This window comes from Mauremys reevesii, linkage group 24, assembly GCF_016161935.1.
Source record: "Mauremys reevesii isolate NIE-2019 linkage group 24, ASM1616193v1, whole genome shotgun sequence".
NCBI lineage: Eukaryota > Metazoa > Chordata > Testudines > Geoemydidae > Mauremys > Mauremys reevesii.
In genome coordinates, this window is record NC_052646.1 from 7,597,501 (window position 1) to 7,609,866 (window position 12,366).

The 12,366-nt window shown below is 53.6% G+C and overlaps 1 protein-coding gene across 1 annotated transcript in view; it reads right to left on the reverse strand.

Moving 5' to 3' along the window:
* Window positions 1-12,366, reverse strand: part of LOC120390280 (SLAM family member 9-like) — a 54,802-nt gene that overhangs the window by 5,668 nt on the left and 36,768 nt on the right. Inside the window, exons 3-4 of the mRNA XM_039512816.1 lie at window positions 1,892-2,206; window positions 347-413 (exon numbers count right to left, since the gene is read on the reverse strand). Coding sequence (XP_039368750.1) covers window positions 347-413; window positions 1,892-1,918 — 94 coding nt within the window. The 5' untranslated portion in view covers window positions 1,919-2,206. The remainder of the gene's footprint in view (window positions 1-346; window positions 414-1,891; window positions 2,207-12,366) is intronic.

Genomic DNA, 12,366 nt, shown 5'->3' on the forward strand with positions numbered 1-12,366 from the left:
GGAGAGAACCTCCGGCGGGAACGGCACGGGGTGGGGGGGAGCGGAGAAGAGGGCACGGGGCGGGGGGCGGGAGCGGAGAAGAGGCCAGCCAGGAACGGAGGCCGAGAGTCAGCACGTCGTCTCTGCGACATTCCCTCTGCCTGGGCAACATGGGGGTCAGGGATGCAGGATCAGGCCCTCGCGTTGGCTGGGCTCAGACTGCACCGGATCCCTGGGGGCAGAGAGACCCCCCCCCAGCCCACCCCAGCTCCTGGGCCTGGCCCCTCTGCTGCTCTCATCCCCTCCCCAAATTCACCCTTTCATTTCCAGCCCCCCGCTGGGGTGGATCCAGCCCCGCGTAACTTACCCCTGGGCTGGGAAAGCAGCAGGAGGAAAAGAAGGAAGGACCGGGGAGCTCCTGCCATCCTAGCGGGCTGCAGAACAAAACGCAGTCAGTGCCCGTGGAGCGATTGGTCAGAGATTGGGACGGTCGGGGTGGCCGGGTCTGGGTGCCGGGGAGATTCTGGGGTCACCCCACTGAACAGCGAGGGCTCTGCGAGGCTAAACCCAGCGTCAGCAGCTTTGAAGCTTCCTTTTCATCAGCCGATCTACCCTGCGGCAGGCACAGGATGAGATAACCCCCCCATCCCCATCTCCCCTGCCCTTCCCCCTCCCGGAGCCTTCTCCCTCCCGGTCGCTCGCACACAGGCTCAGCCCAACTCTGCCACCCCCAAGCCATGGGGCGCCCTTGGAGACAGTGACAGGGAAGCAGGATGCCTCTGGGGAGATGCAGGCCCCTTCCCAGGTGCACCTTGCTGGGATGATCGATCATGTGCATTGCAGCAGGGCCCGGGAGCCCCAATCACTGAGCAGGGCCCCGCTGTGCTAGGGGCTGTACAGACACATGACTGTCCAACATTCCTCTCCCCGGTTGGTGGTTACACTCCAGATCGGCAGGCAGTTCTTGTGCCCCCTCTTGCATGGCAGCCTGAGGCTGCTGGGGGGTGGGGGTAGGGTGAGACCTGGGGACCCCTCACACCAGGAGACCGACCCCCATGTGTGAGAGCAACTCCCAACCTCACCCAGTGACATGGATGGCACAGGGCAGGGGTCATGCTGCCAGCCAGGGGCCTGATCCCACCCAGGGGAGGGGTTTAGCCGCCCGCCACTCTCTCCACAGGGCAGATCCAGATTCTGCAGGAGCTACTTTTCCACCCATCCTGTTTAAGGCTGTGAGGTGGGTCGAGTTCTTTCCCGCCTGGAACCGGCCCTTCTGTAATTGCACTGGCTACTCTGCAGGGTTTGCCCGGCTCTCTCTGCTACAGTTCTCCACCCTGCCCGCTACTCTTCACGGAGCAAGCTCCAGTTAGTCAGTATCACCTGGGTGGAAGGTGGGGTCCAGATTAAGGGACAGTCCCAGGCTGGGGCCTGCTCTACACCCCCTTTTTTGTCCTGGTTTAAAGAAGTCGGCTAGAGGGGTGATTTTTTCAAACAGATCTCGTTACACCGGTACAACCCCTAGTGTGGACACAGTTAGACTGGGATGAAGGGGCTTTATTCCCACATGGCTCATTCCCCTTCCCATATGGGAATAGCTATAGTGGGATAACCACTGTCATACCCATATGCCTCCACTCTAGGGGACTGGCATCGCTTGGCCTTGCCCGGGAGAGTGACAGCGGCCAGATCTGGCTCACAGCCGTGCTCATGACGGGCAGCGTAGGTTCTGGCACTGATAAGGCATCTTAGCCCAGGAACTGACACAGCAAGATACAGGAAAAGAGATAAGCCACTCTAGATAGACAGCACCTGATGCTGTATCCCCTCCGCAGCCTGGGGTGTAGCAGTGGCAAAAGGAATTGATCCCCTGCAGACTCTCCAGCAATTGACACACACCGGCCAGGGTCCTCACCGGCTGGGGCCTTTCCAATTCCTCCATCCACAGACTCAGTTTGGTGGCTGGCGCCGGCTCTTAATTCTGATCTTGGCGTTCTCCCCAGCGCTGCAGTTTCATGTGGTGTTCGGGTCACAGCGTGACTAGATAATCTCTGGCTCTGACAGCTGCTCAGGGTGTGGGGGATGCAACATACAGATACAGAGACATGGATGTGAAAGGAAATGTCCACAGATTCTCACATCCTGACACTGTCCGGGTGTCTGAGATGGGATACTGATCTAGATATAAAACTTTGTTCAGGACGACTCGCAGCTCACCCGCTGTGAAACCCTGTAGTGAGCGAAAACCCCCAAGGAGCCATTATAGAGACAGAGACAATGTAGAGTTCTGGTGAAACTTACAAAAAACTCCAAAGCTTGAAAGTCTGGAAATTCCCAGTTAAGCCCCCAGTGCCCTTAATTCTGCCCTTCTCACCCTTCCATCTTCCCTTCCTTGCAGGCAGAGTATCAGAAATGTGCTCCAGAGCCCATATAGTTGTTCACCCAGCTATGAGTTGCTCTGCTCCCACACTGACCCCTGCTATTTCCGTAGAATCATGTGATGACTTGATCTGGGCCTGGTAAGTTTGTACAAGATTTTCATAGATTCAGATTGTAAGGCCAGAAGGGACCGTTAGATCATCTAATGTGACCTCCTGTATAACACAGGCCATAAAAGTGATGTGCCAACTCTGGATCTAATGGTCCTCGGAGAACGAGCTGGCACATGGGTCTATGAGGCCTGCCAAATGCAGAGAATTGTGAAAGACATCAGCTCAATTAAGGAAAACTGAGCTAAACCCAAATTCTCTTAGGGCTGGTCTACACTACAGAGGTTTTGCTGCTATAGCTGTACAGGCAAAGTCCCCTAGTGGACACGTACCTTCTACCAGCTAACGGAGTTCTTTTGGCAGTACAGTTAAATGACATAAGCTGTATCAGCGCGGGTATAAGCTGTGTCTACACTGGCAGAGCATTTCAGTGTGATTTTTTTCATTTTCCTAACCACCCTAGTTATGTTGGCAAAATTTTGTAGCATAGACCTGGCCTTAACCCTGCCATAGGAAATAGAGCCACACCACCCTATCAAAAGCCTTTTCAGCATCTGAGTCTGTTGACAGGCAACCTGAGAGCTCATTAGTCTAACAGGATGGCTCGCTGGAGTAAAAGGATGTATGTGTGTTAGGGTGACCAGACAAGTGTGATAAATCAGGACAGGGGGTGGGGGGGGGATAATAGGAGCCTATATAAGAAAAAGATCCAAAAATCGGGACTGTCCCTGTAAAATCGGGGCATCTGATCACCCTAACATAAGAACATAAGAACGGCCGTACCGGGTCAGACCAAAGGTCCATCTAGCCCAGTATCTGTCTACTGACAGTGGCCAATGCCAGGTGCCCCAGAGGGAGTGAACCTAACAGGCAATGATCAAGTGATGTCTCTCCTGCCATTCATCTCCGTCCTCTGACAAACAGAGGCTAGGGACACCATTCTTACCCATCCTGGCTAATAGCCATTTATGGACTTAACCTCCATGAATTTATCCAGTTCCCTTTTAAACGCTGTTATAGTCCCAGCCTTCACAAGCTCCTCAGGCAAGGAGTTCCACAGGTTGACTGTGCGCTGCGTGAAGAAGAACTTCCTTTTATTTGTTTTAAACCTGCTGCCTATCAGGGCCATAGAATGGTTTTAGACCAGTGTAACTCTATAGGCTTCCACAGAATCACTCCTGATTTACACCAGTGTGAGGGAGAGGAGACATAAATAGACCCTGTCATAAATATACAGCTAAGGGCAGCATAAAATCCCTCCTTACCTGTAAAGGGTTAAAAAGTTCAAATAACTTGGTTGGCACCCGACCAGAAGAACCAATGGGAAAAGAAGATACTTTCAATTTGGGGGGGTGGGGGGGACTTTGTTTTGTGCTGTGTGTGTGTTCTCCCCAAAAACAAAGGAAAAGACCAAGCAAGTAATCCAGCTCCCACTAAAATAATACATCTAATATTACAAAAATAGTAAGCAATAGCGAGGAAATGCCTTAGAGTAGCTTTTGTTTTAGCTTGTGAATTTTCCCTGTGCCAAGAGGGAGGTTTATCCCTGTTTTTGTAACTTTAAAGTTTTGCCTGGAGGGGAACTCCTCTGCGTTTGGAATCTTTTTGTTACCCTGTAAAGTTATCTGCCATCCTGATTTTACAGAGGTGATTCTTTTACCTTTTTTTAAATAAATTCTTCTTTTAAGAACCTGATTAATTTTTCATTGTTCTTAAGATCCAAGGGTTTGGGTCTGTGCTTACCTGTACCAGTCGGTGAGGATATTATTCTCAAGCCTTCCCCAGGAAAGGGGGTGTAGGGCTTGGAGGAATATGGTCCTTTCCCTAATTCTTTGTTTAAATCTCTTGGTGGTGGCAGCAGCATACTGTTCAAGGACAAGGTAAAATTTGTGCTTTGGGAAAGTTTTTACCCTAAGCTGGTAAAAATAAGCTTAGGGGGTCTTGCATGTGGGTCCCCAATGTGTACCCCAGAGTTCAGAGGGGGAAAGGAACCCTGACAGACCCCTGTAAGGTGTGTGAGTCATTACATTTTTCCCTCCAATGTGCCTTACTTTGCATGGGTTGATGCTGAATTTCCTTTGCCCTTGTGTTGCCTGTTCAGACCTGCTGGACCGTGTGCTGCAGGCCCCGCACTACTAGTGGGGATTCAGGGCGGGGCTGTGCTTTGGAGCTGGAGGATCTGGGCTGTAGCCCTGCTGTCTGTGAGTGGGGAGAGCCGGGAGGGCCTGGATGGCTCCGGGTTTGTTACTGTGCTATTATCCTGCAGCGGATTTACCAGGACAGAGCCCATGAATCCCATCACACAGAACCCGGGCAGTTTCCAGAGAGCTCAGCACCTGGAGAGATGGGGACGTGCAGGAGAGAAGCTGTTTCCAGCATGCTGGCTAGAGAGGGTTTAAAGAGAACAGGAGGAAAGGGAGGAACAGCTCCGCTTCCTGAGACACAGCAGAGAGACGGGGCGTTTAAAACACAGGACCTGATGCTGACTGCAATTAGGGTACAAAAACCCAGGACATCTGGGACGATGCTGAGCCCACAAAACTGGCCAGCTGGCCATGTGCACTGAGCACCCGGGCAGATACCTCAGAAAAGGGATGATCCTGGGAGAGCCCAGACAGGTGGCAGCCTTATCGCAGGCACTGGTGTCAATCCAGAGCCACCCCCTGGCTTCAGTGGAGTGACTCCAGATTGAAATCGGTGTTTCTGCGAGCAGCAGCTCAGCTATTGTCCTTCACACATGATGCTCAATCCTCCTGGCCCACAGCTCTCCCAACCCTGGGCTGTCCCCAAGCTCCGCTGGCCTCTCTCAGTCTGTCGGATTAAAGTAATAATTAATACATTTATGTTCTGGGGAAACGGGAGAAAGAATGGCCCAGAACAGACCCCCGATTTTGGCCTGACCATCAGAAAGAAATACGCCCCTCAGCCTGCTGAGGTTGTGCTAACTGAAATACGCCTGTCCGCGTACAAGGTCTGTGTTAAATTTAGAACCACATCCCGAGACAAAAAGTCTGTTCTAAAGTGACAAGATTATTGTAACAGGGCGGGACTCACCCCTGCGGCGCCTCCTGCTGGTTCCTAGGAATTAGCTCTGTTTCCAGCTCCGGAGCACCCTCTGCAGGCCAATGTCCTGCTTGCCCCTGTGTCCCTCCCAGACCTGGTGGCCTTTTATCTGGGGTGCTGCCCCTCCAGGCAATACCCCACAGATCTGGGTCTCCCCGGGGAACCCCCATCCTCTATCCCCACCTTGCCTCAGCCTATGGGCTACTGCCAGTCACCATCCAGCCCCCTTTCACTGGGGCCGACTGCAGTCTCTATAAGCCAGTCATCATAGGCAAGGGAGGTTTTGACCGGCTGCCTTTCCCCGCAGCCCAGTACTTCCAGGGGCCTTGTACAAGGCCCTGCAGCCTGGGGAGTTGCTGGCCCGGAGCTCCCCAGCTCCTCTGGCCTTTCCCCAGCTCTGCTCCACTCCAGTCCCCTTTAGCGCTGTCATAACTATAAAGGGAAGGGAACAGCCCTCCTGTGTACAGGAGGGATTTTATAGTATTGTACAAAGCTGGTAATTAAGCTTAGAGGTTCTCATGCAGGTCCCTACATCTGTACCCGAGAGTTCAGAGTGGGGAAGGAACCTTGACAAGTTGAGAAAACAAAGATAAACCTAACACGCCTTGCCTGGCTGTTACTTACAAGTTTGAAATATGAGAAACTTGTGCAGAAATATTTGGAGAACATGGATTGATGTCCGGTCCCTCTTAGTCCCAAGAGCGAACAACCCTCAAAACACAGAGCATAAACACAAGCCTCCATCTCCGCACCAAGATTTGAAAGTATCTTGTCCCATTATTGGTCCTTTGGGTCAGGTGTCAGCCAGGTGACCTGAGCTTCTTAACCCTTTACAGGTTAAAGGATTTTGGTGTCTCTGGCCAGGAGGGATTTTATAGTGTTGTACACAGGAGGGCTGTTCCCTTCCCTTTATAGTTATGACAAGCGCTCAAGCAGCTAGATCCATCTCCCTCTTCAGCTAGAGGGAGCCTGCCTGCTCCTGGCCCACTGCCCTCTTATAAGGCCCTTCCCAATCAGCCCAGCTTTCAGAGCTGCAGCCCTCCCCAGGGCTGCTTGTACCCTTCCAAGGTCGGAGCGGGGTGATCACCCTGCTACAATTACCATTGGGGACAGCTGCTGTTACAACGGTTTTCTCTGAGCTCAGGGAAAAGACCAGTTAACCCCCCCTCTTGTTTGCTTTCTTTTCCTATGTAACGAGTGGCATGAACAGGTTGATTGGAGCCTGTCATGCCCCCGTGATTTGAGAAGGGTTATGTTCAAGAAGGAATAGATGACAAAATATAGATGTGAGGGGGGAAAATGCTACGTGAAATAGAGTGTGATTGCGGCTGTATGTTTGGATAAGTAATCAAAGGTTGAGGCGCCAGCCTTAGAATCGTAATAAACGACACCACATCTGGAGGAAGAAAAACAACTACCCTCCGACAGGACCGTTTGGCCGAAGAAAGCGCTGGGCGATAACCCGGAGGGCACCGGAATACACCCCCAACCGCCCCAAGGACAGGGGGAGTGGAGAACCAAAGAGCAAGATACCAGCAAACTGCCATTGCTGTGCCATCTGCGTGATTGACTATCGCTTCAAACGTGAGACCGGCACGACGAGGCCAACCCCATAGACGTGTATGAGGATGGATCCCTATAAAGACAGACCCTGAAGACTGAGGACTTTGGGTCTGGTTCTGCAACCAACTTCCAAGAGCATCGGATGCGCATCTGACAAGGCCCGGCTCCATCCTCGTGTCCAGGCCACCCGGCCAGTGACTTGGCACGAGCAGCTCCTAGGTTGGTAATTATAATAACAACCAGGCAGAACTTGAATGTGTGTGTGGATGAATGTGTGCGTGAATGGAATGTTATAGCTACAGCTCAGGGGTCGGCAACCTTTCAGAAGTGCTGTGCCGAATTTTCATTTATTCACTCTAATTTAAGGTTTTGCGTGCCAGTCATACATTTTAACCTTTTTAGAAGGCCTCTTTCTATAAGTCTATAATATATAATTAAACTATTGTTGTATGCAAAGTAAAAAAGGCTTTTAAAAGAAGCTTCATTTAAAATTAAATTAAAATGCAGAACCCCTCGGACTGGTGTCCAGGACCTGGGCAGTGTGAATGCCACTGAAAATCAGCTTGCATGCAGCCTTCGGCACCCGTGCCATAGGTTGCCTACCCCTGCTATAGCTGATTGCTTGCTCTGATTCTTTCTGTATTCATGATAAACACGGCGTGTTGCCTTATCCCCTGAATAAGATCCTGCTGGTTTTTATTTTCTAAGTATAACAAATCCTGCCTGCAGCAGCTGCTGCTATCCCAGTCCAGGGCCTTCATTCAGATCTCCTATTGGAACCTGTTAGCACCCCACACCCACAACGCCCAGGTGTAAGGGATGACCCAAGGTGTCGGGGAAGGGAGCCATCCAGCCCTGTACAGCTCTGGGGGTGGAGGAGTTGACCGTCTTTCCAGAACTGCACAGCAGATGGTGCAAAGAGGCAAAAAGCAACTAGCCTGTGTCAGTACAACACCTCAGGAGAGGTGACTGCATGGCTGATGATCAGAATACCCAGCGCTGTTCTTTTCCCTTCTTTTAGTTACGTTTTTATCAGTTTGCTTTTCAATACAAACGTCACGATACCAAATGGAAACAAACCCCACAAACGTTATAAACGTGTAACACCTGCCTGTAACACCGCGTCCGTTAACATACATATGAAAACCCATTCTAACCTATCACACGATACAGTGAAGTAGAGCCACACTTTACAGCTAACTGGGGAGGGGACAACCTGGACAAGGCCACACCCAGCTCTTCTAAAGCGCTTTTCATGGGTAGATCTCAGAGCGCTTTCCTTACATGTCACACTTATCTTGCTGTTACTCCTCCGCCTTTCTCTCTTATCTTAGCCCTAGATCAATGAGTCTCCAGCTTCTCCATTCGGGGATCCCACCTGGCAGCCCCCTCCCACTCGGCATTACAAGAAGGGCAAGTAGGTCGCGAACCCCTGGCACTGGTGTGTGAGCCCCCGGGGGGTTCAAACCCCTGACTTTGTCCTGCCGTGATCAGAAAGGAGGATGTGGCACCAAGCTAGGCCCATCCCCCACACCCAGGGGAGATGATGGGGCAAAGGGAGCCAGCAGCTCTGAATAGGGTGACCAGACAGCAAGTGTGAAAAATCGGGATGGGGGTGGGGGTAATAGGAGCCTATATAAGAAAAAGACCCAAAAATCGGGACTGTCCCTATAAAATTGGGACATCTGGTCACCCTAGCTCTGAACCAGGAACCAGCTCTGTGAACCAGGCTTTGCATATTAAATACTTTGGCCCAGACCCTCAAAGGTATTTAGGTGCCTACCTCATGGGAGTCAGGTGCCTAAATACCTTTGAGGATCTGGTCTGTGGCCCCAAACCAGGGGTAGGCTGGCAAGAGCAGCTGTTTACTCCAGGCTGCCGGCTGGCCCACAGTCTGCAGGTCACGTCGTGCCTGCTCTGGGAACTGATGTCAGAGCCAGCGAGCAGGGCTCAGCAGCGGGATCCCTCACATGCATCCTCCACCCAGGACCCTACCCCGGCGGGAGAGGATCCTTTCCAGCACCGCCCAGGGCACCAGTGCAGCCTCAGCACCACAGAGGCCAGCATGCGAGAGGCAAAGACGGAGTCCGGCACTGTCCATGCGCTGGGGATGGTTCTGAACCTCCCTCCATGGCCCTCAGCTTCTAAGAGCTGCCGGGTGGGGTGACAGGAGCCTCTGCCCATCAACCCTTGGGGAAGCCCGGGGGAAATGCCCCAATTTGCTTCTGCCCCTCAATGCTACTGGGATACACCTGAGCAAAGCAGCAGGTCAGGGATGCGAAGCCCAGAGCCGGTCTCCGGGGGGGGAGGAACCGTCCTGTGATAAGCAAAACAAGCCGCCCCAACGAGGGGAAACAGGAAACACCTGCAGCAAGCGATCAGAGCAAAGTATTGACAGAGGGGGGAAGCGACACAGTGTGGAAAAGGAAAGTCCTTCCCCGGGGGGCCCGTGAGCGGGGCCGGGAGCCGGGCTGAGCTTCCGGCGTATCGCGCTGTTCAAGAATGATTGTTAGTTATGGTCCCAGCCCCTAGAAGTGAGCATGGATCTGAAAAGGACAGACAGACAGAGTGACGCTGGCAGACTGGGCAGCAGCTCGTGCCCAAGTCCCCACGGCCCAGCCGAACGCTGACAAATACCCAGCTAGAATCAGTCCGGCTGAGCTGGGTTAGTATTGTTAAACTAGCGAGCGGGATTATAAGAACTCCTTCAGCGGTTAGACATTACTGAATGCTTGTGAGCTGCTGCCTGCATTAATCTCACCTATAACAGCCGTATCCCCTATTGTTAGGTAACATCTGAGCCGTTGTATTATGAGCCTCTGTGACTATGTAAATCCCTGGACAGGAGAGAGAATGTGAGGCGCTGATCGGCAACAGAAGGTGTTACCCCCTCTCCAACGAGAAAAGGTCAGTCGACACCTGCTGGGCTATTGTGGGACGCCCACACTGATTAGGCCTCAGCTGGAGCACCGCGTCCAGGTCTGGGCTCCACATTTCAGGAAGGATGTGGACAAATCGGAGACAGTCCAGAGAAGAGCAACAAATGAAGGTCTAGAAAACATGACCCAGGCGGTTTGTTTAGTTTGGAGAAGAGAAGACTGAGAGGGGACATGAAAACAGTTTCCAAGTACATAAAAGTTTGTTACGAGGAGGAGGGAGAAAAATTATTCTCCTTAACCTCTGAGCTCAGCTGTCTCAGGGGTCCTTTACGCCCAGCAGTGAAGTGGCTGGGCTGGCAGTAGCCTGGTGCAAAGAGATGCCCTTGTTTCTCTGCTGCGGCAGGTGAGCCTCGTGACATCTCCTGAGCCGTACGGGAAGCTACCGCATTGGTGCCCTGGCTGAAAGGGCCATGGGGCTTGCCCTCTGTGACAGCTGTGTCAACCCACCGCCGCGCCCTGGGCCCTGGGTGAGATCCCCGAGAGCTCCCCGGGGTGTCCGGGACAGCTCAGGCTCATCCCTGCAGAGCCAGAGCCAGCTGCGAAGGGCAGAGGGGTTTCCCCGTGAGAACGGGCTGCCCAGAGACGAGAGAGGATGGCCCACACTGGCCCTGGGCTGCAGAAAGTGGTGGCAATATGGGCCGAAATGGCCCATGAGACCCTCCCCTGTGCTGAGGCCTCCCCAGCCAGGGTGGGGCTGGTGTGAGTGCTTCACGGGGGCCCTGCTCCCAGCCCCTAGCATGGAGGGGTGAATTGGGGGAGTGCCCAGAGCACCCTGCACTCTGCCTGTCCTCTGCTCCCATGGGTCCAGAGAGGCCAGGTACAACAGTCTGCAGGTAGCCCCAACTCAGACCCAGTGCGGGGCCGGCAGGGCCCTGTCTGGACCCAGAACAAGGGAAGCCCAAAGGTGACTACCTAGATTGCAAACTCTTTGGGGCAGGGAGCATCTCTTTGTTCTGTTTGTACAGCACCTAGCACCATGGGGTCCTGGTCCACCACGGGGGCTCCCAGGCGCTACTGCAGACATGTGAGCATAAGAATTAAAGCCACTTTAACCCCCTGTGCGCTCTGGCCTTCCCCAAGCACAGGGATGGGGCACGTGGGGACCAGGACCCCAACAATCATTTCATTGGCATTGCTACGTGCTCAGCGACCGCTGGAGACCATTGCTCAGAAGGCCCAGACTCCAGAGCAGCTCTGGCTACGCCCATTGCCGGCTTCCTCCCTCGCCTGCGCTGCCATTAAAAGCAACTGCTGCATTTTTCCCACAGCTGCCCTGCGGGGTGAGGCGCTTCAAGAACGAGATGACAGCCTGGGACTTCAAGCGGAGACGCCTCCAATTAAAACTCTGGGGACTCGGGGTGAGGTAGCGGGGGCTGCACGTCTTCAGGTCCCCAGTGCAAATCCAGCCTCGCCTGGCAGGGGCTCAGAGCTGCGTGGTGCACCCCCAGGGAGATGAGTTCGGGGGGACTCAGCCCAGCTCGCCCAGGGCTTAGTGACGGCGTCGCAGTCAAGTGCCAATCACAGCCGAGGTGAATCGGCAGCCGCGGCTAAGGACTGAATGGGGCATGAAGATCCAACCACCCGGCTGCACGAGATGGAGCCTGTCTGAGGCCCGGGGCCCGGGGCGCAGGAGGGGAGTTTACCCGGGCACTGCCCTCGCTGTATGCGTTCGGGCAATAAACAGATCCGGGGCGGCGGGGCCGTCGTTCCCACAGCAAATTCGCTACAGGGGCTTGGAAGTGCCAGGCCCTGGAAGGGCCGCGCCCAGGGCAGGGCTGGGAGCAGCTGGGGCGGGAGTGATTATCGTAGGCCAAGAATAACACCTCGGAGCAGCAGCCCTGCCCGGCCCAAGCAATGACAGAGAGCCGAGGGGAGGAGGAAGGATGGGGACCGGATGTTCTGATACCCAGGGAATGGGGCCAGCTGGGTACGTAGGTTACAGGGAGAGGGTGTGTATGGGCTAGATGGATCGATGGGCCGGGCAGGACAGCTGCTCTGAGGTGTTATTCTTGGCCCTGCCCCATGCGGCTGCCAGCCCTGCCCTGGGTGTGGGCCGTTCAGGTCCTGGCACTTCCTTCTTTCTTTCCCTCCCCAAACACCTCATCCACCTACCTAGCTAGCCCCGTACACCCCCCTTTTCTCTTTAACCTAAGTACCCAACTGGCCCCATTCCCTGCGGTTTGAGAACATCCTGTCCCAATCCTTCCCCCTCGCTCTCAATAATTCCTTGGGCCAGGCAGGATAGATAGATAGATAGATAGATAATGGGTGTGTATGGAGATTAGATAGATAGATAGATAGATAGATAGATAGATAGATAGATAGATAGATAGATA